Source organism: Chiloscyllium plagiosum, chromosome 22 (genome assembly GCF_004010195.1).
Source record: "Chiloscyllium plagiosum isolate BGI_BamShark_2017 chromosome 22, ASM401019v2, whole genome shotgun sequence".
NCBI lineage: Eukaryota > Metazoa > Chordata > Chondrichthyes > Orectolobiformes > Hemiscylliidae > Chiloscyllium > Chiloscyllium plagiosum.
Window position 1 is genome coordinate 43,873,819 of NC_057731.1, and position 26,596 is coordinate 43,900,414.

A 26,596-nucleotide genomic window follows, 5' to 3' on the forward strand; every position below is an offset into this window, starting at 1 on the left:
CTGGAACTCCCTCTACAATGGCATTGTGGGTTTCTCTACAACAAATGGACTGTAGCAGATAGCTCACTACCACCTTCTCAAGGGCAACTAGGGATAGTGAATAAATGCTGGCCCAGCCAGGGGATGTCCACACTTCATGAATTTTGAACATGTTGATAAGTGATGAATTTTGACTCAGCTCACCGGCTGGCATGGAAGTTAGACTTATGGAAAACCAAGTATAGCCCTTTAAAGTTATTACAAAATCAGCACAAACGGATTCCATGGAAGCAAATGAGAGAATTAGATTCTGGGGCGGTGAGGGGTGTAAATAAGTTAGATTTTGGAGGTGGGGAGGGTTATCTCCCAAGCATACCTGTCCCAATGAGGAAAACCATTAGCTCTTAGTTCCTAACTATTCTCACACTCAGCACCAGGAGACTGCCAGAAACCAGCTCATTGAGGGGTCACCAGTTGGCAGCATCCGCACCAATTGCCCAACTAATTACCATTAGAAACCAACTCCCCCAAATGAAAGAGTGAATTGTGATATAATCAATATCTGGTGGATACTGTTAAACTTTATTAGGATTCATTGCCACATCCAGCAGGGCTGCATTGTTGGCTGATGTATTGGTGTCTCCACATTGAGTGTGTTTAGCCCACGTTGCAAATTTCCTTTGTCAGTAATAATCATCAGAATAATCCTCTACGAGATGCAGGGACTGCCTCCATGGAGTTTCAATCTCACTCATCTGATCTGAAAGACAAAACACCCAGTTATTTACTGCAGGTAGTTGGAGAGCAGCAATCTGGGATTGGAAGTGCTGGAGAAAGCCACCAGGTCTGACAGCATCTGTGGAGAGGGGAGCAGAGCTGATTTGCAGACTTTTGCCAATTGAGCTTAGGGCACGAAAAGCGAGTCGCAGATACACCCAGGCAGCCGTTGGCACTTTGCCTTGAATTTCACGGGCATCAGCCAATTAAACGGCTGCCACTAGGACATGGGCACACAGTTCCCAAAAGCTGCATCCAGTTGGGGGGGCTGGCATTTCAACAGTGCCACCAACAACGGTGGCCACTTCTGGGAAAGCTGCTCCTGAAAGTGGGTGAGGAAAGGAATACACCGAGGAGCTGTGTACTGGAGAGGAAATTCCTCCAGGAATATCACTGGGGTATTGCCCTTCCCGTTCACCATTTCTCATTAAAAAAGATCTTCCCCCTGCCCCCCTCAACCCTACCCCCACCAATACCTCCCTGCAGGTTGCCATCTGGCAACTGGCAGCCTCTACCTGTGTTGAGCTGAGGTAGTGGGAGTGTACGATTGGACCCGCCCATTGGCACAATTCAGTGGCACCACGTTGTCATGTATCAATGGCATGGTGAAGTGGTCCTTCACGTATTGCAGCTGGTTGGTCACCTACATTGGGCTGGCAGCCAATCAGATTCTGATCCTGCCCACTGGTGAGAGAGCACCCTGCAGTTTTAACAAACTCTCCCCCAAATCACATCTTTGGCCCCTCTCCTGCCCATCACTTCCTGGGGTCAGAAATGGACCCATTTGTTAGGCAGGATATTTCTCACACACATGACAGCAGAAAGTTGGAACATTCCCTCCTTTCCCTCCTGCTGAAAACCGAATGGGGATTGGAAGCCATGGTGAGCTCAAGAACTAGGGACAACTGATGATCGAGCAAAGGTGGTGGAGTTGAAAGACAGATCAGTTTCCATAACTGGATGGAACAGATTTGAGTGGGCAGAATGGCCTCATCCTGGTCCAGTATAAAGAAGGAAGGGAGGTATGGGTGTTATTTACTGCCTGGTCATACTGAGTTGGGTAAATGTTCCCTGAGGTGATTGTTCGGACGGGCGGGGGGGAGGGGCAGTTCAGGCTCTTTAATTAGTTTCACTGCCCAGGGATAGTGAGAGGTAAGATCAAAACAACTCTAAGTCAAACCTCCATGAAGATCAAGGGAATCATATCAGAAAGCAGAGCATGAGGCCATTGAGTCCACCATGCCTCTGTTGTCTCAATGAAAGTCTAATCAAATTAGTCCCAAACCTCTGCCCTTATCCCATAGTCTTGCCAAGCTTTCCTTCTCAAGGACCTAGCCAATTCACCTTTGAAAATCACTATCCTTCTGGATGTAAGTAATCTTGCAAAGTTGTTATGGGCCAAATGGCCTCTTTCTACACTGAATCATTCAGTTATTCGAAGAGAAGGAACAGGAGTTAAGGAGGAACACTCCATGCGCCAGAGTGTGCTTGACCCTCTCTTACCTGGCGAGATGACAGTCAGACTGGCAGCTGCTGACACTTCACCCAGTTTGTTCCTTGCGGAACAGTGATACACTCCCGAATCCGTGCTGCGAATTGCCTGGATCTGGAGCCAACCGGTCACTTCATACTTAAATGGACCTCCTCGAAACTGCCAATAAGGATTGCAATGATTTAGAATCAGTAAGAGGGGGGGTGGGGGGGAACAGCAGTGAGCACTCAAAGATTCCCTGTTACGAAACCATTGTTTCAATGGAGGTTGTAAACTGTATGGAAATGGCCAATTCGACCTTCCTGAGGTCAGGCAGGAACCAAATGGATCGAATAGCCTCCTTAGTGCAGTAATGACTCTGTGACTCCAAGTCTATAATCATTAACATTGATTGCAAGTGTCATACATTCCTGACACTAACATTGCCCCACATCAAGGACTAAATGCCTCCGTTGGGCACTCCTACTGAAAGTTCATTATCAATCCACATTTCAAACATGTAGGGTATTCCAGATGGTGTTCTCCTGGCACCTTCCACCTTTGGTTTGGTTGGACTAATACTGATTTCAGGCAGTCACCAGGAGTACCTAAAACACCAAGGACCAATATGGGATCGATATACAGTCAGTTCTTCCCTCTTCTTGCTATTCCATGTTGTCCTGTCCATGGTTACCTAGAATAGGAGACCCTGGGGGAAGCACACCTCAGAGGAGATTCATGGATTGGAGGGAAGTTATTCAAACATTATTCCACCAAGGATCCAAATCCTGAAGTGAGCTGGCTATAGGGTGTTGGAGGGAGCCTTGCCCAGAGTGGGGTACGCTATGACGGGACATTGTCCCACCCTTAAGAACTGGAAGCAGGTACAGGTATCACATTAATAATGCAGCCAGTAAGAGATGCAACACTTAAGGGAATGCCATCCTTATTGTGTGCTACTGAGACATTAATGCATCAATAAAATCAGAATTCAGGCTTATGGTTCATTAGACTTTCAGACTGAAAATACTTTTAAAAAAACATTAAAACCAAATTTACATCCAGCAATTCAACCTTTGTTTACATTTTCTCCATTTCCAACTCCTGCCCAATTGGCTGATATTAATGGTTAGGGAATGTCTCTAAATTACTGGGAAAGTTTGAAAGCATTCAATGATGCTGCTCTGGCATCAGGAAGGTACCTGTACGGAGATGTGGGGGTCATCACCTGGCAGGAAGGTGTCCAGCCCGTCTTTCCGCCACTCAATAGCTGCCATTGGATAAGCAAAGATCTCGCAACCGAAAATGACATCCTCTCCCGTGGTGTTCCAGATATTGAAGGGAGCGGATATAATCTGAGGGACTGACAGAGAAAGGGTGAAAAATAGCAGGATGGGACTTGACAGGGCACATGGCTTTGATGGAAGATCCAAACTATGGGCAGTTGGGAGAACTGAAAGAGCTACTACACCAGCTTTAGTCATGTTCAGATGCTGGTGATTAATACCAGAAGCAATTGTTTATTTCATACAGCGATATCCATATGTTTAATCAGATAGCCAAAGACTTTAAGACATTAAAAGACTTATTGCAAATCTTCAATTCAGTACAAACATCAGTTTCCACCTTTCTCTTCTGGACCATTTGCCTGACTCGAAGCCAATCCCACAACCTCCTCCTCCCCCCACCCTATGGCTGCACTCTTCCCCACCCTCCCAGCTCTCTACTGGGGAAGGACTGGGCTTTGTTTGTATCAAAAACTAACTAAACAAAGTAATGAAATCTGCCCACCAGAGATACTGTAACTACCACGAAAAACTCACCATCCAAAGGGGTTAGGTGAATTGCCATGCTAAAATTGCCCATAGTGTTTGGGGATACATAGGTTAGGTGCAGAAGTCAGGGGTAAATATAGGAGCGTGGGTTGAAGTGGGTTACTCTTTGGAGGGTCGGTGTGGACTTATTGGGCTGAAAGGCATGTTTCCACACTGTAGGGATTCTATTCTATGGATTCTAGGTCACTGAATTCAAAACTTTAACCGTGCTTTCTCTCCACAGCTGGTGCCAGGAGAGTTTCTCTGGCAATTTCTGTTGATGTTTCAAACTAGGGGACTAAATCAAAATAGCAATAGAAGGTGAAATAATGCACCCCTGCCAAGAATTCAACTCTTTTTTATTTATACTTCGACAACCAAACATTTATTTTTCGCATTACCAAATCGGCCGTGGTATTTTTCTTCCATAAATTAACTGCCACCCAGTAAGTCACTCTGGTTTTCCAATTGATTCGTTTATCTGCAAAGCCCATCAAACTGTCAAAGGTGAAGGAGAGGGAGGAGAGTGGGGAGGGGGCTAAATCAAAATGGAGTTGAAAGGGGTTGCTCCTTCTTTTCAGAAAAAACAATCACCTAATCATGAAATTAGCACCCTATCTGATCATCCAACAAAACAGAAAATAAAGAAAAACAAAATAAAAGAGGGAGAAACGAGGGAGGAATTAAATCAAAATGATATTGGAGAGGGAGATATTATACTCCACTCCTTGCAGGGCCTATCTCTCCCTGCAGACATTATAGCTTCTGATGGACACAGTTACCCTCGCTCCAAGGGCTGGGCATGAATGTAACCATGGAAGAGGGACAGGCATCGGGGATTGATGGCTCACTGCCTGAACCAGTTGATGGTTACTCACCTTTTCCTTCTTATTCGAATAACCCACCACTAAGTCAACCAATCACTCAGATTATCAGTACCGTCCAACCCCCAGTGGTACAACAATGAAAATCAACAAAAAAAATGAGGTGGAAGCAAGGAAAAGAACTCAACCAAAAGGGAGATAGACCCCACAGTGCCCACTCCTCTCTGAAAGCCACGACGGCACTGGTGGAGACTTTCCAAGAATTAAATGGAGGAGTGGACTCGATGGTCCGAATGGCCTTGCTTCCACTCCTATGTCTTATGGTCTTATTAAACACAGATGTAGCCCTGACCGAGGGCAGGCAGTTAGGAATTACAACCCCCTTCATAGTCCACCACCTGGACATGTTGATGACTACTTCAGAACCTAGCTCTCAAATATGAAGTGCTGTGGGCATTGCCTAATCCAATCTATTCTGGAGTTGATTGGTTGGATGCTTCAAAGGATCTAACTTTGACACAGACCACACAGGAACTTCAGTGGCTGGTGTTTCCATGTCCAATTCAGAACTAACCGTAATGGGGTAAATTAATTCTCCAATGTCATTGCCGAATTGACAAATCAGCTGGACTAGTATATGCATTAGAGGTTATGTTGCAAAGTTAATCGAGTGGATTTTTGAGCTCAGGTGAACCATCATGAAACTGAGTGGCAGGAACAGTGTCAGGGGGCTGAATAGCCTTTTCTTGATCCAGCAGAAACGCTGGTGAGAAAGTACAATGTTCTGTCACATTAACAGTTGGGGTGTTGGAAATTCTGTAATTGTCTTGAGGTATGGGGAATGTGAGTCTAAATGTTGATGAACCCGCAGAAGGCAAACTGGTCATCAATGCCTCCTTCACTGACCATCAGGCAGGCTACGGTACTGAGGCCAGCTACACAAACCCCAGACATCTGATTCTCATTCCACACTCTCTAATACTATCCGTCTTCAGAACACATTGTAATGTTTGTCTTTTCTCTTTCTCATTCAGATGGAATCCCTGGAACAGTGCCTAAACTCCAGGAAAACAGAATTTGGACTTGGGGGGCTTTTTGGCCTGGAACCTGTTAAAGGGGATCGCGATGCATGGGGAGGCACAGCTAGCCTGTGATATTCCTTATTTAAAACAAAACACTCATCACACTCCTGAAAAATGTCATGGAAAACTCATTCCAGCCGGAAACAGAGCAGCTGGGAAATCGTTTTGGAAATGGAGCTGGGGTATTTGAGAGGTGCTGGTGTGTAGTTAAAAACAGGAGGAGGCCAGTCAGCTCCTCCAGACTGTTCCATTATTCCATAAGATCATGGCTTCCCTGTGTCCTGACGGTCAAGGGACATAAGACCTTAAGAGATAGGAGCAGAAATTAGGCCATTCAGCCCATCAAGTCCACCCCACTATTCAATCATGGCTGATAAGTTTCTTAATTCCATTCTCCTATCAGACCATAAGACATAGGAGCAGCAATTACTCCATTTACCCACCTTAACTCCATACCCTTCCAGCCAATAAAAACCCATCTATCTCAGTTCTGATGCTTTTTGGCTCAATGAGTATTTATCTAGTGAGGGAAGGGTTCCAGATTTCCTGAAACCCCTCCTGATTGGCCTGGCTCAAGTTCGAAGTTTCTGCCTCAGTGTTCTGGAGTCACACTCATCCCCCACAAGAAAGGAAATAGTTATTCTCCTTCCACGCAATCAAATCCTTGAATCACCTTAAACTCTTTGATTAGCTCATCATCAGTGTTCTAAGCACAAATGAATCCAAATCAAGTCAATGTTCTCAATTTTAACCTTGGCACTATTCTGGTGAGTTTGCTTGGTTTTCTGTCCGAGACCAACAGATGCACTGGGGATAAAGAGGATTCGGTTTTTTTGAATCGTGGTTTATACTGCCTAGGGAGGCCGGTTAGGTAAAGGCTAATGGGGTAGATGGACAAAGTGGAGATTTGAAACTCAAATAGATCAGTTACTATCTTATTGAATGGTAGAGCATCACTGGGGGCGCAGGGGCCTTGTACCTTTGCTCAGTTTGCTCAATGGTTTGTGTGTGATTCAACATCAAATTCATAATGGGTGCAATTCCTCTTCCAGCCGACATGGACTTGGCTTCAGCCGCCTCACCATTTCTATGCTGGAGGTGAAGGGATGCTCTCAAGCGATTTAACCAGCTGTCACTCTCCAACAGAGCTTCATTCTCTGTGGCTAATAACCGACCTGTTGAGGAGATTTCACTGATTCCTATAGTTAAGCAACTAAATTTTCATTCACCTAGTTTGCAGCTTCTCAACAATTCAACACTAACCTACGCTGGCCAGAGTATTGCTCACTTGCTAAATCTGTTAAAGGATTGTTGCCCTTTCCCAGAGATTGGGTTGCAATCTTATTAAGGTGAGTAACAGTTAAGGCCTGCGGGAATCAGGATGGCAGGGGTTCAGTAGGTTTCTTGCTCTCAGTCTCTCGCTTATAAAGATGCCCCTGTAACCCAACGCCACCCCGATCCCACTCACACCAGGGCCCAGAGCTTCAGGAACATGATAGAACATGGAACAATGGTAAATTATCACCTGACTTGGACCATGTCAGAGTACCAATCAGTACTGAGGGTCAGCCACACTGTTGATGGGTCAGTATCGAGGGAGTGTCGCACTCTCAGAGGGTCAGTACTGAGGGAGTGCTGCACTGTCGAAGGGTCAGTACTGAGGGAGTACTGCATTGTCAGAGAGTCAGTACTGAGAGAATGCTGCACCGTCAGAGGATCAGTACTTGGAGAACGCCACATTGCTGGAGGGTCAGTACTGAGAGAGTGCTGCACTGTCGGAGGGTCAGTGAGACTGCAGTGAGACAGGAACTGTTGATGTAAACTACACATGTCACCCTCACTATCACACTCAGTCATATCTCCCCTCCAGTTCCAATATTCTTGAAGTACAATGTGGGAAAATGTGAGCTCTTGCACTTTGGTTGGAAGAATAGAGGCATGGGCTATTTTCTAAGTGGGGAGAGACTTCAGAAGTCTGAAGTGTAAAGAGACTTGGGAGTTCTAGTCCAGGATTCTGTCAAGGTAAACTTGCAGGTTGAGTCAGTAGTTAGGAAGGCAAATGCAATGATGGCATTTATTTTGAGAGGACTTGAATATAAAAGCAGAATGTACTTCTGAGGTTCTATAATGGCCTGGTGAGACCATATTTGGAGTATTGTGCGCAGTTTTGGGCCCCATATCTCAGGAAGGACGTATTGGCTCTGGAGTCCCAGGAATAAACAGCTTAACATATGCGGAACATTTGAGGACTCTGGGTTTATACTCGATGGAGTTTAGAAGAATGAGGGGGGGATCTAATTGAAACGTACAGAATACTGACTGTCCTGGATAGAGTAGATGTTGGGAAAATGCTTCCATTGGTAAGAGAGACTAGGGCCTGAGGGCACAGCCTTAGAGTAAAGGGAAGACCTTTTAGGACGGAGATAAGGAGAAATTTCTTCAGTGATGAATCTATGGAATTCATTTCCAGAAGGCTGTGGAGGCCAGGGCATATTTACGACTGAGATAGACAGGTTCTGGAGTTCAAGGGGATCAAATCAAGGGTTATGGGTGGAAAGCAGGAGAATGGGGTTGAGAAACATATCAGCCATGATTGAAAGGTGGAGCAGACTTGATGGGCTGAATGGCCTAATTTCTGCTGTTATGTCTTATGGTTTTAGGGTCTTATTTATGAATTCTTCCCTCCTATGGTGTGCCACCTTTTCCCCACTTTAGCCCATTCTTACCTCCTTCACAAGGCCCCTCATGTGCCAGGGTGATATTGGCTGTTTCGTTGCCATTAGCAGCCTCCTGGAACTTACAGATCTGGGGGTATGTTTGCCCATCGGAGCCACACACGGCCTGGTTGGACTGACACACACACTGGGGCTCGGGGATCTCCCCTTGCCTCAGGTCGCCCAGGTCTAGCTTACATTCCAGGTTCTCTCCGCACTGACCATAGAAATGGTTGCTGTTGTCCAGGTCACAGATCTGGCCTTCAATATTACCACACTCCCAGCAACAGTCGCAGGGGTCCCTCACCAGACCGGCCAGACACCCTTGGGGGGTAGGACACTGGTCTGACACACAGGGAGGGCAATCATCCTCTTGCTCCATCAACCTCTGCCACCCTCGATGCACAGAATCCAAAGGATTGGCACCTATCAACACTGACCCTGGCACATTCCAGCTCAAAAAGAGCAGGAGAATCAGACACCAGAGAGGGGACGGACTGGTCAACTTCATCATCACTGCCTCCCTGTGGCCCTTAGGCCAATCTCATTGTCCGTAATTTGCTGATGTTCCTGAGAGTTTCTGATTTCCTCACACCAGGGGCATCTTCTTGCTGCTCAAGCAATGCCTGAAAAGCAACCAAGAAACAAGACTTCAGAAATAATTAAATTTACAACATTGTCCTATATTAATCAGCAACCCCCCCCCCACTCCCCCCACCCCTCAATTCGCCCACCTCACAATATTCAACAATCACACCTCCCTAACATCTCCTCAAGTCCATCAATCAGAATAAGAGCAGAAGTTACAAGTCCATCCTGACTGTATGATTCTCAGGTGTGATAGTGAGAGATGATTCATAGTCAAAGGTGCACCGAACACGGAAATTCCCTTTAGCTATGTGGGAGCGGGGTCAATGAATATGGAGCAGGAGTGGGCTATTCTGCACTTCAAGCCTGTTCTGCCTGTTCAATAAGGTCACGGGCTGATCTGATTAATCCAGAAATCAGGTTACTGATCTGATGAAAATCTCCTGCAGAAAATGTTCTCCACACTGTTTCATTGTCCATCAAAACACTCCCAGGACAGTTCCAGCAAGGGATTAGACACAGAATAAAGCTCCCTCTACACTGACCCCATCAACCACTCCCAGGACAGGTACAGCACAGGGTTAAGTACATAGTAAAGCATCCTCTACTCGTTTAAATGGTAAGTAATGCTTTTGTTTTTTCTGAATGTAAAGCTCCTTTTACACTATCCAGTCAAACACTCCCCAGGCAGTTACAGCATGGGATTAGACACAAAATAAAGTTCCCTCTACACTGTCCCCATCAAACACTCCCAAGGACAGGTGCAGCATTGGATTAGATACAGAGTAAAGCTTGCTCTACTCTTTTAAATGGAAAATAATGCTTCTCTACACTTTGAAACTGAAAGTAAAGCTCCATCGACACTGTCCTCATCAAACACTCCCAGACTGGCGCAGTATGGGATGAGATATAGAGTAAAACTCGCTCCCCAAGTAAAGGAGTAAACAGATCTTGCTGTAATTGTATAACACCTCAATGAACCGCATCTTGATTATTGTACACAGCTTTGGTCCCTGTCTCCATGGATGTATGCTTTTGCCAAAGAGGGAGTGTGATAGAGGTCCACAGATTAATCTCTAGGAGGGTGAGATTGCCTTCAGAGGAGAGACTGAGGAGGTGGGGTCTGTATTCTGAGAGGTGGTCTCATTAAAGCTGAAACAATTCCTACAGAGTGTGACAAGTTCGGTGTTGATAGGATATTTCCCCGGCTGATGAGTCTATAACAAAGGAATATAATTTCAGAAAAAGAGACAGGCCAGTTAAGACTGGGTTGAGGACGAATGTCTTCATTCAGAGGGTGGTGAACCTTTGGAATTGTCAATGTTAGAGGTCTGTGGAATTAATCATTGAGTACATTCAAGCCAGAAAAGGATAGATTTCTGGAAACAAATTACATTGAGGGAACTGGAAATAGTGTGAGAAAAGGGCATTGGGGAGGCTTATTAGCCTTCCTCGAACTGAAAGGCAGGGCAGGCTTGATGGGCTGAATGGCCTACTCCAGCTCCTATCTTCCTAAGTGATGCAACTTCACAATCCCAGACTGTGTAAGCCTTGATAATGTAATGGTCAATATTGGACTTCCTGCCCTGGATCTCTGTCCCTTACCCAAGAGTCTTATTTTAATTCATTCACAGGCTGAGGACATCACTGGCTAGTCCTGCATTTATCACCCAGAGGGCGGTTAGGAGTCAAATGTAGGTACCAGATCAGGTAAAGATGGCAGTTTCCTTCCTTGAAGGGCAGTAATGAACCAGGTAGGTTTTTCATAGAATGCCAACAGTGTGGAAACAGGCCCTTTGGCCCAACAAGTCCACACCAACCCTCCGAAGACCAACCCACCCAGACCCACATTAGATTCTTAATTCCAGATATTTATTGATTTCAAATTCCACCATCTGCTGTGGCAGGATCTAAACTTCAGTTCCCCAGAACATTCCCTGGGTCTCTGGAATAACAGTCCAGTGATGATACCACTAGGCCATTACCTCCTTTTTTTCTGCTCCTTATCACTACCCACAACCCCCGCTTGAGTGTGAATACTGGATGAAGGTTGGCCTGCGATGCCTTCTATGGAGGAGCAGTCACCAGATCCTTGACCTTTGTTGCATCCAAGGGGAATGACCAGCTTGTGAGTCATCAGCATTCTAACAGGAATGGAGGCAGCTGCACAGAAAGAGGTAATGTCTCATTTACCATCTTTTGAACTTCTGCCTAATCCTGTAGGAAAGCCTGACCAAATCTGGGATACCAGAAACTGGGATTTGTTTAAGGATCTTGGACAGTGAGTAGTCACAGAAAGTCTATAACATTTGTGACTTCCAGAATGGCATGGTGGCTCAGTTGTTAGCGCTGCTGCCTCACAGTGCCAGGGACCTGGGTTCAATTCCAGCCTCGGGCGACTGTCTGTGTGGAGTTTTCACATTCTCCCCATGTCTATGTAGGTTTCCTCCGGGTGGTCTGGTTTCCTCCCATTGTCCAAAGATGTGCACTGGGTGAATTGGCCATGGTAAGTTGCCCATAGTGTTCAGGGATGTGTAGGTTAGGTGCATTAGTTACAGTAATAGGGTAGGGGAATGGGTCTGGGTGGGTTGGTCTTCGGAGGGTTGGTGTGGCCTTGTTGGGCCGAAGGGCCTGTTTCCACACTGTTGGCATTCTAAGAAAAACTCTTGGCAAGCTAACAAACTCCAACAAATATAATGACGTAAACCAAATAAATTGATTTCTGACTCTTGATCACTGAGTAATTCAGGCAGGCACGTATGAAATAGTGAATGTAGCAAAGTGAGAAAAGGAGAAGGACATAAATAAATTGGGAGGCAAAATGAACAAAAGAAGGACACAATGGACATGTGTTGTGACTGAAGACAGCCAATCTGCAATATGGTGTACAACACACTTCAAGGACTTTACATGCGTGATGAAGAGGTTCAAGTTGACCTTTTCGAAGAGGGTGGTAAGATTAACAGCACACAAAAGCCAAGCATTACCACCTCCAACAAGAGGGAATATAACCATCGCCTCATGATATCTGATAGCGTTGCTTTCACTGGATATCCAATGACCAACATCTTGGGGATTATTATTGAACAGAAACTAAACTGGGCCATCAGCCATATAAAAACTGTGGATACAAGAGCAGGTCAGAGGCTAGGAAGCCTGTAGTGAGTTAATCAGCTCCTGATTCCCTAAATCCCATCCACCATTTATCTGCAAGGCACACGCCTGGATGAGAGCAGCTCCAATAATGTACAAGAAGCTTAACACCATCCAGAACACAGCAACCTGCTTGATTGGCATCACCTTCAATATTCACTTGCTCCACTAACAATGCTCAGTGGCAGCAGTATGTACCATGTATAAGATACACTGCAGAAACTCACCAAGGCTCCTTTTCCACAATAACTTATAAACGCATGACCTCTACCATCTAGAAGGACAAGGGCACTAACCCTTCCAAGTCACACACCAGCCTGACTTGTAAATATATTGCCATTCCTTCAGGGTTGCTGACTGAAGCCCTTGGATCTACAACACCCCAAATGAGACTATAGGAGGACATACATCAAATGGACTGCTTGTATTTGAGAAAGCAGCTCACCACCACCACCTCCTCAAGGGCAATGAGGATTGAGCAATGAATACTGACCAAGCCAGCAACACCTCCATCCAGATTTGAAGGGGACAAAATCTTTAACAGGGAAGTATTAACAATATCGGCTGAGATGTGACCAGGAGGGGAAGTTGTATGGTCAGTAAATTAATGGCATGGGGATTGAATTTAGCCAATGAATTTGATACTCCCACTGTTGAATTTCCTGCCAACATTCAGAGGATGAAATTTGCATTTCAAACAGGAAAATTATCAGTTTTATCTGAGAATAATTATTAGTTCATGAAGTCACATTCCGAAAGCTGCATGTTTCAAATCCAGTTTCCTGTATTTCTGACCTTATTTCTTACATTACAGAGCTAGGGAAGCTAATTTTCTCTCCATACCCTTCCCTATGTTTGCTCTCTCTCTCTCTCTGCCTCTCTCTTTCTCTCTCTCTGACTGCCCCTGTCTGTCTGACTGCCTCTATCCCTTTGTAATGTTCTTATGCTCTCTTTCACTTTACAGTTATTCTTGTCTCTCCACTCCTTTCAGTTTTTCATGCTGTCCTTCATTATATGTCTGCCCTTCTCTGTTTGTCTCTGTTCCATCATTCTTTCCATTACTCTCTGTCTTTTCTCTCCCTTTTTCAACCTTATTCACATTCTTTTCGGTTTCTCTACCTTTGAACTTTGAGGCCATACATTCTTTCTTTGTCACTTTGTATCTCTCTCTTTCTCACACCTCAATGATTTCAATTGCTTCCCTCCTCTATCTCTCTCTCTCTCTGTGCTCATTAATTCTCTCTCCTTCTTTCTTTCAATCACTATCTCATCTCTTTCTCTATCTGCCCCTATCTCTTTCTACCTGTCTGTTTCTTTGGTCTCTATGTCTCTCTTTCTCTTTTTTTTTCTTTCTTTTTCTCTCTCTCTCTCTCTCTTCTGCTCTCACTGTTTCTTCTTCTCTGGTTTTAATTGCCAGACTGAAACGATCTTACACAGCTAATCAGACAGAAACAGCTGGTACCCAGATTCCATCACCTGTTTTGTGTGAGTCCCATGTGAGTTAATTGTGTGAATATAAAACCAACACAGACAGGGGTTGTCAGTGCAGAGTGACAGAGCCTCCAGTTAACATGCACCAGCAGACTGCGACTACAGACTTGCACTGTGAACACATAAGAAGTGACCATTGCATTAATTGTTTGGACTGGAGTAACATTCAGTGAAGGAGGAGATTAGCAATAATGCAGTTTCTGTGTTATCAGAAACTCTGAACTTCTGGTTAAGGCAAGTTTTTTTTGATCTGCAGAACATTGTGTACAGGAGTTGGAATGTTGTGTTGTGGCTGTACAGGACATTGGTGAGATCACTTTTAGGATACTGTGTACAATTCTGGTCATCCTGCTATAGGAAGAATGTTCTTAAACTAGAAAGGGTACAGAAAAATTTACAAGGATGTTGCTGGGACTGGAAGGTTTGAGTTATACGGAGAGGCTGGGACTTTCCCTGGAATGTAGGAAGCTGAGGGGTGACCTTAAACTGGACAGGTTTATAAAATCGAGAGGCATAGATAAGGTGAATAGATAAGGTCTTTTTTTTTCAATTAGAAGGCATTTAAGGTGAGAGGGGAAAGATTTAAAAGGAACCTGAGGGGCAACTTTTTCAAACAGATGGTGGTGGGTGTATGAGTGAGCTGCCAGAGGAAATGGAGGAGGCTGGTACAATTATAACATTTAAAAGAAATTTGGACAGGTATATGGAATAGGAAGGGTTTGGAGGGATATCATTTCTTTCCGGGTGAAACAGAGGTTCAGTGGTTAGCACTGCTGCCTCACAGCACCAGAGACCTGGGTTTGACTCCAGCATCAGGCAATAGCCTGTGTAAAGTTTGCACATTCTCCATGCTTTGGTTTCCTCTGGGTTCTCTGGTTTCCCCCCACAATCCAAAAATGAGCAGGTTAGGTGATTGGAGAGGGTTCATGCCCGAAACGTCGATTCTCCTGCTCCTTGGATGCTGCCTGACCTGCTGTGCTTTTCCAGCAACACATTTTTCAGGTTAGGTGATTGGCAATGCTAAATTGCCTATAGTGTGCAGGCTAGGTGGATTAGCCATGGGAAATATAGGGTAATGCTCTTTGGAGGGTTGGAGTGGATTTGATGGCCTGAATGCCCTGCTCCCACAGGGCTTGTATGAAACGCAAGCAAATAGGACTTGTTCAGTTTAGGGTGCCTGGTCAGCATAGATGTGTTGGACCAAAGGGTTTGTTTCAATGCTGAGCACAAGATAACAGGACAAGAAGGTTGTCTTTACAGCTAAACTCAGATGCCAAATCTCACCTACAGAGAATTACACTGAAATCACCATCAATGTAAAGCAATTCCTTTATCATTGCCTTTGTGCCAATCTTTCAAATTACTAGTGACTCCCTTCAATGTTCAAGCCACCAACATTGATATTCAGTTCTTTTTTTTTTCTCTCCCTTTTTCCTTGAAATTTTTTTACCAATCGGGAGTGTAAAGGAATAATCCCCACTTTCCTGGATGGGTGTAGCTCCAACAAAGCTCAAAGCTTGACACCATCCAGGACAAAGCAGCCCACTTGATTGGCACAACATCCACTCTGTCCATCAGCGATGGTCAGCAGCAGTGTGTATTATCTACAAGATGCTCTGCAGATATTCACCAAAGATCCTCAGACAGCACCTTCCAAACCCATAAGCACTTCCATCTCGGAGGATAAGGGCAGCAGATATATGGGAACACCACCATCTTCAAGTTCCCCTACATGCCATTCACCATCCTGACTTGGAAATATATTGCCGTTCCTTCACTGCTGTTGAGTCAAAATCCTGGAATTGCTAATGGCATTGTGGGTCAACTCACAGTAGATGGACTGCAGTGAAAGAAGACGACAGCTCACCACCACATTATCAAGGGGGCAACTAGGGACAGACAATAAAAGCAGGCCTGCTAACAAGACCCACATCCTACAAATGATTACATTTTAAAAAAGTTCCTTCAAAATGTGCCATAGCCAGACTCTCTGCCTTTTCCTTATTACACTCATCAAATCCCTTTGTTTTTTTTATTCATTCTCCTCAGCACTTTGTCATTTGCTACTTCTTGTCTCCAGCTGATCCTTTTCATTCTCCTCCAAACCCACACTTCAAAGTTATCGAGCAAGTCGCTCAACTGTCACTGCGGGGTCCAAGTTTCACATTCATACAAAACAACACTTCCAATCCAATTTTTCACAAGTTGCTTTTGGAGTTGTTTATTCAGCTTTCCAGTAAGTGACTGTCATTTCTTACTAAATGAAGACATTCACATAGCTTTCCTTGCTCTCTGTTTCATTGCATCATCCGCCTGCAGATATGATGTGTCCCAAACACTTGGATTCTGTAAAAAACAGGACTGCAGATACTGAAAACGAGATTCTAGCTTAGAGTGGTGCTGGAAAAGCGCAGCAGTTCAGGCAGCATCCGAGGAGCAGGAAAATCGACGCTTCAGGCAAAAGCCCTTCATCAGGAATAGAGGCAGAGTGCCTGCAGGGTGGAGAGATAAATGAGAGGAGGGTGGGGAGAAAGTAGCATAGAGTACAATAGGTGAATGGGGGTGGAGATGGAAGTGATAGGTCAGGGAGGAGGGTGGAGTGAATAGGTGGAAAGGAAGATAGGCAGGTAGGACAAGTCATGGGGACAGAGTTCCAGTTCAGCACTGTCCCCATGACTTGTCCTACCTGCTTATCTTCCTTTCCACCTATCCTCTCTGACCTATCACCTTCATCCCCACCCCATACACCTATTGTACTCTATGCTACTTTCTCTCCACCCTCCTCTCATTTATCTCTCCACCCAGCAGGCACTCTGCTTCTATTCCTGATTAAGGGTTTTTGCCCGAAATGTCGATTTTCCAGCTCCTAGGATGCTGCCTGAACTGCTGTGCTTTTCCAGCAGCACTCTAATCTAGAACTTGGATTCTGTACCCTGTTCTCATTCTCCTCCTTCCATTAATGTTGGAATATTTCTTGGTGATTTCAATATATGCATCATTCAGACTTTGCCAGTGTTCACCCACACTCCAGAGTTCATGCTGTTCCTCATCCACCTATTGGTTCTTGTAGTAATTTTTCTGAGCTTCACGTCACTTGCAAGTCGAACTGATGTTATCATTTGCAGCCCCCTCCATCATAACACCAGATTATTTAGCAGTATATGGGATTTACGGCAGGAAACCTGGCCATTCAGCCCATAAAGCCCATCCTGCTGTTGATGCTCCATCTGAGTCGACTCCCATCTTTCCCCACCTGAACTTATGTGTTAAGTAAGCTTTTATTACAATTTCCCTCTTATTCCTGTCTAGTTTCCTTTTGAATAATCTGTGCTTCAGCCACTCCCTGTGGGCGTGAGATCTACAAACTCACTTCTGTAAGCAAGGAGGATTTTTCTGAATATTGGATTTCTTAGTGACTATCTTATAATGGTCTCTAGTTATAATCTTCTCCACAGGGGGAAACATTTATATCTCAGCCCATACCTCTTTTCAGGAGAATGTTCATCTTATTAATCCTTTCCTGATCTGTAAATCCTCATGTTTCAGGTTTAATTCCTGACAAAAAATGGTGATTAAAAACTGCACATGGTACCTGAGTGTGGTCTAATCGAGGCTCGTTACAAAAACTCCCTACTTTTCCATTCTATCCCTCTGGAACTAAAGCGTGCCACTTTGGTTTGTCTTTTTATGGCCATGTGTTAACTTGTGGCACCACTCTTGGTAACTGATGTGTTTGGACTTTAAGATCCCTCTGCTCTGAGTCCCCATCCAATCTCAGGTCTGCCAAGTAGTTAAGGAGCTTCCTAATCTTCCTATCAACATGCGCTGCCTCAAAGTCACCCGAACTTCATCTTCTCGTTATTGGCCAATGTTGCAAGTTTATGAATGTTCTCCTGTTATGGTTTTAGCCCTCCTCAGTGTTGATCCAGTTCTCTCACGCCCCACTCAAAATTTGGTGCAATTTGCAAATTTAGAAGATGTGTTTTACCTGGCATTGGTCTTTGTAGAACAGCACTTCCCATTTAATTACCTTTCTGAATAACTACACTTCACTCACAATCTACTCTCTTTGTCCTTTTTTCTTCTGTTTCTGTGTCTCTGTCACTATTTTCCCTTGCTTCCAAGTCGCTCTCTCGGTATGTCTCTGGTTCTCTGCTTGTGTTTCTATCGCTGGGTTTGTCCCTCCGTATCCCTGTGTCTCTCCGTCTCTCCCTATATCTCTGCGCCTCAATCTGTATTTCTGTCTCCCTCTCTGTGTTTCTAGCTCTCTATCCCGGTATTGGTCCCGCTGTATCCCTCTGTCTTTGTGTCTAAGTATCTCTCCGTAACTATATCTCTTCCTATCCCTGTGTCTTCCTCAAGTTCACCGTCAGTGTTGTGATCACAATGGAGTACAGAGTGGATTTGAGGTGCTCTGACCCGGGTACCGACTCGAGAGAGACCGCAATATACAGAGCAGTTCCAACTTAACCTCAAACACAAGGAGAGCCTGGCGGCTCCCTATCGGAGAAATTTAACTCAATCCGACCCCAGTGTGTCCAGTTATTCCTTACCTTGCCTTTTGTGAACAGTTTTAACCTCGGCTTCTCCTAAGAACCCATCCCGGACAGTTCATGAAAAAGGCTGGTTCCTGAGCTTCCTCTGTCCGAGAGCTCCAAGTCAATCTTTTTTGACTTTCCTGTCTGTGCACAGCACTAACGCTGAGTGAAATGTGATGCCCGCCCCACACTCCAGCTCTCGCTCTCTAACCAGCAGTTAACTCAGAAACCACATGGTCCTTTAAACTTTACCTCATTACAACAGAGAAACCAGGCGGAACTTTCCAACTAACTCTCGCACTCTTTTCCTCTCCGTGTCTGTTACTTTGTGTCAACATGTCACTTTATCTTTCCTTTCTCTATCTGTCTAACATCCCCCTTCTCACACATACTTTCTCCAGCTCTATTTTGAGCTCCCTGTCACGCACTCCTACTATATGCCTGTCGTCTTTACCTGCTGATGCGAGCGGGTGCAAATCTCCAGTTTGGAGAATGGGAGGAGATCTCATTGAATCTCTCTGACTGGCCTAAGTTATAAATCACACAACACCAGGTTATAGTCCAACGGGTTTATTTGGAAGCACTAGCTTTCGGAGCGCTGCCTGTGACAGAGCGGACACAGATAGAACCTTTCCCCAAAGGATGACTGACTTTAGCACCAGGGGACACAGTCACAGGATGAGGAAAGCAATTTAAAACTGAAGGAAGGAGACATTTCAACATTTAGAAAGCGGGAACTCTGTGGGATTCTCTCCTTCATATCCTGGGAAAGCTCAGTATTCCACTATATACAAGACAGATACTGATAGGTTTTTGGAGAGTAGTGACGTAAAGGGATGTGGAGATAGCGCCAGAAAATGGCAATTTAATGGATGATCAACCATGAACTAATTGAATAGTGAGATAGGCTTAGTGGACTGAATGGCCTCCATTTGCCTTTGTTATATCTCCTTCCCATGTCTTCCTCACATACCTATTTCCACATCATTTTTCTTTAAACTCCCATTCTATTTTCATGTCTGTCCCTATATGGAAACCAACCTTTCCATAAGCTGTCCAGGATGGGTTCTTATGAGAAGCTGAAGTTAAAACTATTCATAAAGTCAAGGTAGAGAATAACTGGACAAACTATTTAAATCAATTTTGTTCCAACCCTTCCTACAATAACTTACAGTATTTAGATTCCATTAGCAGACAGTCCATGTAAACAGGTCATGTCACAGTTACACCCTCTGACCAGTGGTGGTGCTGCAGTCACTGCCCAAGCCTCCACTGGAACATGCTTCCATCAATGATATCCCTGAACCTTCCTCTGTCTGTGAGGGGAAAGAGTCAAAGTCTAGGCTCAATCCAAACAGTAGCATTTCAGGATTCAGTCTTTGGGATACTGGAGGCTGGGTACGTAATGGGTGCAAAATGGGTTCAGAGGAATAAAGTGACCATGGCATTTTGCATCTTGAATCTGAAACAAAGATTATATGGAGAAAAAAGTCAGACCTGCATTTTTATATAGCACCATTTAAAACTTTGCGACAAACAAAACACTTCAAAGGAAATGAATAGTCAGTGTTGTGCACGAGTGCAGCAACTTGCATTACTGACCCTCTGAAAGGGTCTCACTCTCTCTGTATTCACCTTCAGATTGTGCAACACTCTTTCAATACTGACCCTCTGCCAGTGCAACACTCTCTCAGTACTGACCCCCTGACAGAGCGATGCATTCTCAGTACTGACCCCCTGACAGTGCAACACTCTCTCAGTACTGACCCCCTGACAGTGCAACACTCTCTCAGTACTGACCTTCTGACAGTGCAACACTCTCTCAGTACTGACCTTCTGACAGTGTAACACTCTCTCTGTACAGACCCTATGATAGTGCAACACTCTCTCCGTACTGACCCCCTGACAGAGCAATGCATTCTCAGTACTGACCCGACAGTACAGCACTCCCTTAGTACAGACCCTCTGACAGTGTAGTACATACTAGCTCTTGTATTCTAGCCCTCTCCAAATAAATGCTAACATTGCATTTGCCTTCCTAACTGTCAACTGAACCTGCCTGAATCTGTTCACCTTAAGAGAATTTTGAAGTCGGACTCCCAAGTCCCTTTGTGCTTCAGATTTCTGAAGCCTTCCCCCCTTTTACAAAACTGACTCCGCCTCTTGTTCCGGCCAAAATGCATAACCTCACACCTTGCTACGTTGTATTGCATCTGCCATGTCTTTGCCCAGTCTTCTAGCCAGTCCAAGTCCTTCTGCAGCCTCCCCACTTCCCCAACACTAACTGTTCCCCTACTAGTCCAATGACAATACCACTACACTATAACCACCCCAGTAGCCTGATCATTCAGGGAAGTCTGTGAATCATTGCTGTCAACCAAGGTCAGAGAGGGAGAGAGAGTGATCAGAAAAGGAAGAGAGTCACAGCGAGAGAAAGAGAGAGAGAGAGAGAGAGAGAATGATTAGGTGGAGGTGGTCTTCAAGATTATAATATAACTAATAGCCTTCATAGACTATGGTTCATTATATAATCAAAGCTAATCAGGTAGTAGTGGCAGTAGGAGATGGACACACATGATTTACAGACAGCTAGAAGATTCAGTGAAGGATAGATACTAGATTCATGGTGAAAATTGTATTTTATTTGCATTTAGCTGACTGTATTCATCTGCTTTCCACCTTGTATTCTGTACTTTGAAGAAACGTCAATTCCTGAGATATGAAGTCCTCTCTTTTTCTCACAGCTGCTCTCCAAATGTTTCTATTCTTTTCTGTTCCCCAATTCCAGCTTCAGTGTCTGGCTTCACTCTTGGTCAGGCAGTGTAAGGCTGATATGCCAATGTGCAGATTCTCCTCTCACTCTCTGTCTGTGTCACTGTCTGAGCTCTGAGAAACACCTTCAGAGATTGTGCTGGCTCTCATCCCATAGCAGACTCTGCCTGGAGAGCTCAGCTTACACATTGAAGTATAATAGGAAGTGACTGAGTGAATGGGGAATGATTGCCAGGATGCTAATTGTGTGCAATAACTGGCTTAGACTGTCAGAGATCCAGAATTAGTTACTTGTTTTAATCTGTTCATGAATAGCTGACACTCAATGGTTTCTTTGCTAGGATTATGTTGGGAAAAAGACCAGTCCTGTAGTTTGCTATATTATATATCAGTGAGTAATTGGAGAAAATTACCTTCATCCTGGATTTGGAACTTATCCACACAAAAACATATCACTACTCAGTTACCACACACCAAAACGTTTTGTTTTGTTCACAGGATGTAGGCATCGCTGGCATTTAATGCCCGTCCCTAATTGTGTAGAGGGCAATTGAGAGCAAACCACATTTCTGTGGGTGTGGAGTCTCTTGTAGAGTAAGGATGGCAGATTTCCTTCCCTGAAAGACATTAGTGAATTGGATGGATTTTGTGACAATCAACCATGGCTGCAATGAGGCAAGTTTCTTTATTCAGGATTTGTTTTTAAATTCAATATTTTACCACCCACAGAGATGGGCTTCAAACCCAGGTTCCCACACCAATACACATACACCTACATAGTGACAAACTGACACACAAACACTGACACTTACACAGTGACAAACTGATACACACACAGACACTTACACAGTGATACACTGATACACACACTTACGCTGACACAGTGACATACTGATACATACACACAGACACTGACACACTGACGTACAGTGATACACTGACACACACACACCGACACTGACACAGTGATACACTGACACACACAGACCGACACTTACACAGTGACACATTGACACACAGTGACACTTACACAGTGACACACTGACACACACGCTGACACTTACACAGTGACACACTGACACACATGCTCATACTTGCACAGTGACACACTGATGCTTACATAGTGACACATGGACACACACTAACACTTACAAAGTGACACACTGACACACATGCTGATACTTACACAGTGACACACTGACACACACTGACATGTATATAGTGACACACTGATACACACTGAAACTTACTCAGTGACACACTGACACACACTGGCACTTACACAGTGTCCCATTGACACACACGTACACCTACACAGCAACACACTGATAAACACACTGACACTTACACAATGACATTACACAATGACACACTGATACATAAACTGACATTATGCAGTGATACACACATACACACACTGACACATACACATTGACACTTACACAGTGACACACTGATACATACACTGACAGTTACTCAGTGACACACTGACACTTACACAGTAACACACTGACACCTAGACAGTGACACACTGATACACACAGTGACACTTACAGTGACACACTGATTCATACACTGATGCTTACACACTGACACATACACTGGCACTTACACTGTGACACACTGTTACACACAGTGACACTTACAGTGACACACTGATTCATCCACTGATGCTTACACACTGACACATACACTGGCACTTACACAGTGACACAGACACACACTGACACACAGTGACACACTGACACTTGCACAGTGACACACTGACACACACTGACACTTGCACAGTGACACACTGACACACACAGTGACACACTGACATACACACTGAAACTTACACATTGACACACTGATACATACACTGACACCTACATAGTGACACACTGATACAAACACTGACACCTACATAGTGACACACTGATACATACACAGTGACACACTGACATGTACACAGTGACACACTGACACCTACAAAGTGACACACTAATACACACTCTGACACCTACACAATGACACACTGACACTTACACAGTGACACACTGACACACACACTGACACCTACACAGTGATACACTAATACACACACTGACACTTACACAGTGACACACTGATACATACGCTGACACTTACACAGTGACACACTGACACTTACTCAGTGACACACTGATACAGACTCACACTTACACAGTGACACACTGATACACACACTGACACAGAGTGACAAATTGACACACACGGTGAGGTCATTGCAGGAGAGAGAGAGAACCTGCACAGTTACTGCCTTTGATGTTTGAATTTGTGTATCGCTGGACATCGGAGTGCATCTGGGAAAATGATCAAACAGTGAAATTCACAATTAATCTTAGAGGAACTGTTGGGCGAAGTTCACAGCACAGAATCAGATAAGTTAATCATTGTTTTAAGTGTGGCTTACAGAGAATCTGCAGTAGTGAGTAGAGTAGATTCTTTCTTGATTATATGTTTTTGGAGATATGTCTCTTGATTAAACTTAAAATATAAGCCATAACTATTCATTTAACCTGGGGCAGTGCTTGTAGAGGAATAAGACGGTGTTAATTTCTGGGTCTGTAGATTGTGAAGGAGCAAAAATGGCCTTTAATAGAGTGATATGTACTTCTTGTCAGATGTGGGAAGAGAGTTTAAGGGTTACTGGGGATTATATCTGCCATAAATACTGTTGGCTGTGAATCTTATCAGATCGAATGGATCAGTTGGAGAGACAGTTAGAAGCAATGAGGAATTTGCAACAGCAATAGTATGTGATGAATGGCAGTTATAGGAAGGGGGAAAGTCTCCGATACAGTCACATAGATGGGTTAACTCCAGGAAAGGTAAGAGAGGAAGGCAGCTAGTGCAAGAATCTTCTGTGGATATACCCATTTCAAACAGGTATGCTGTTTTGGAAAATGGAGAATTCTCAAGGGAGCGTATCACGAACAGCCAAGTTTCTGGTATTGAGACTGGCTCTAATGAAATGAGGGGTACGTTGGCTTCCAAGAGATCACTTGTGCTAGGGAATTCTGTACTCCGAGGTACAGACAGACGTTTCTGTGGCCAGCAGCGATAAAGCAGAATGGTGTGTTGCTTCCCTGGTGCCAGGATCAAGGATGTCTCAGAGAGGGTGCAGAACGTTCTCACGGGGGAGAGGGGTCAGCAAGAGGTCATTGTACACATTGGAACCAATGATATAGGAAATAAAAGGTTGATATTCTGAAGGGAGATTACAGAGAGTTAAGCAGAAATTTAAAAAGGAGGTCCTCAAGAGTAGTAATATCTGGATTACACCCGGTGCTACGAGCTAGTGAGGTCAGAGCAGGTGAATGCATGGCTGAGGAGCTGGTGTATGGGAGAAGGATTCACATTTTTGGATCATTGGAATCTCTTTTGGGGTAGAAGTGACCTGTACAAGAAGAACGGATTGCAGCGAAATTGGAAGGGGACTAATATACTGGCAGGGAGATTTGCTAGAACTGCTCGGAAGAATTTAAACTAGTAAGGTGGTGGGGGGAGGGGGTCGGACCCAATCTGAGACGGGTACAGCTGAGAACAGAAGAGAGTCAAACAGTCAGGGCTAATAAATTAAACTGCACTTAATGCAAGGGGCCTAACAGGGAAGGCAAATGAACTCAGGGCATGGTTAGGAACATGGGACTGGGATATCATAGCAATTACAGAAACATGGCTCTGGGATGGGCAGGACTGGCAGCTTAATATTCCAGGATACAAATGCGACAGGAAGGATAGAAAGGGAGGCAAGAGAGGAGGGGGGCTGGCGTTTTTGATAAGGGATAGCATTACAGCTGTGCTGAGGGAAGATATTCCAGGAAATACATCCAGGGAAGTTATTTGGGTGGAACTGAGAAATAGAAAGGGATGATCACCTTATTGGGATTGTATTATAGACCCCCCAATAGTCAGAGGGAAATTGAGAAATAAACTTGTAAGGAGATCTCAGCTATCTGTAAGAAAAATAGGGTGGTTATGGTAGGGAATTTTAACTTTCCAAACATAGACTGGGGCTGCCATAGTGTTAAAGGTTTAGATGGAGAGAAATTTGTTAAGTGTGTACAAGACAATTTTCTGATTCAGTATGTGGATGCACCTACTCTTGGGAAATAAGGCAGGGCATGTGACTGAGGTGTCAGTGGGGGAGCACTTTGGGGCCAGCGGCCATAATTCTTTAGATTTAAAATAATGATGGAAAAGGATAGACCAGATCTAAAAGTTGAAGTTCTAAATTGGAGAAGAGCCAATTTTGATGGTATTAGGCAAGATCTTTCGAAAGTTGATTGGGGGTGGATGTTCACAGGTAGAGGGACGACTGGAAAATGGGAAGCATTCAGAAATGAGATAATGAGAATCCAGAGAAAGTATATTCCTGTTAGGGTGAAAGGAAACGCTGGTAGGTGTAGGGAATGCTGGATGACTAAAGAAATTGAGGGTTTGGTTAGGAAAAAGAAGGAAGCATATGTATGGTATAGACAGGATAGATCGAGTGAATCCTTCGAAGAGTATAAAGGAAGTAGGAGTATACTTAAGAGGCAGATCAGGAGGGCAAAACGTGGGGACATGAGATAGCTTTGGAAAATAGAATTAAGGAGAATTCAAAGAGTTTTTACAAATACATTAAGGACAAAAGGGTAACGAGGGAGAGAATGGGGCTCCTCAAAGATCAGCAAGACAGCCTTTGTGTGGAGCCACAGAAAATGGGGGAGATACTAAACGAGTATTTTGCATCAGTATTTACTATGGAAAAGGATATGGAAGATATAGACTGTAGGGAAATAGATGGTGACATCTTGCAAAATGTCCATCTTACAGAGGAGGAAGTGCAGGGTTGTCTTGAAACGAGTAACGGTGGATAAATCCCCAGGAACTGACCAGGTGTACCCTAGAACTCTGTGGGAAGCTAGAGAAGTGATTACTAGGCCTCTTGCTGAGATATTTGTATCATTGATAGTCACAGGTGAGGTGCTGGAAGACTGGAGATGGGCTGTTTAAGAAGGATGGTAAGGACAAGCCAGGGAACTATAGACCAGTGACCCTGACGTCAGTGGTGGGCAAGTTGTTGGAGGGAATCCTGAGGGACAGGATGTACATGTATTTGGAAAGGTAAGGACTGATTAGGGATAGTCAACATGGTTTTGTGTTTGGGAAATCATGTCTCACAAACTTGATTGAATTTTTTGAAGAAATAACAAAGAGGATTGATGAGGGCAGAGCAGTAGATGTGATCGATATGGACTTCAGTAAGGCATTCGACAAGGTTCCCCATGGGAGACTGATTAGCAAGGTTAGATCTCATGGAATACAGAGAGAACTAACCATTTGGATACAGAACTGGCTCAAAGGTAGAAGACGGAGGGTGGTGG

The 26,596-nt window shown here is 44.4% G+C and overlaps 1 protein-coding gene across 1 annotated transcript; it reads right to left on the reverse strand.

Annotated features, from left to right (window-relative positions):
* Nucleotides 1–546: 546 nt before the first annotated feature.
* LOC122561270 (kazal-type serine protease inhibitor domain-containing protein 1-like) lies at nt 547–18,644 on the reverse strand. Its single transcript, XM_043712907.1, has 5 exons — nt 18,447–18,644; nt 8,674–9,287; nt 3,430–3,590; nt 2,260–2,407; nt 547–739 (listed from the first exon to the last, which is right to left on the reverse strand). Exons 2-5 carry the CDS (start codon nt 9,173–9,175, stop codon nt 663–665), a joined length of 888 nt encoding a protein of 295 aa, XP_043568842.1. The 5' UTR covers nt 9,176–9,287; nt 18,447–18,644; the 3' UTR covers nt 547–662.
* Nucleotides 18,645–26,596: the final 7,952 nt, after the last annotated feature.

Excerpts from the sequence above, each read along its gene's own strand:
- LOC122561270 (XM_043712907.1), bottom strand. The coding sequence starts at position 9,175 with ATGATGAAGTTGACCAGTCCGTCCCCTCTCTGGTGTCTGATTCTCCTG. Across the intron at positions 2,408-3,429 it reads ACCCCCACATCTCCGTACAG|TTTCGAGGAGGTCCATTTAA; the intron begins GTACCTTCCTGA and ends CCTTATTGGCAG. Across the intron at positions 740-2,259 it reads TCTGACTGTCATCTCGCCAG|ATCAGATGAGTGAGATTGAA; the intron begins GTAAGAGAGGGT and ends TTTGTCTTTCAG.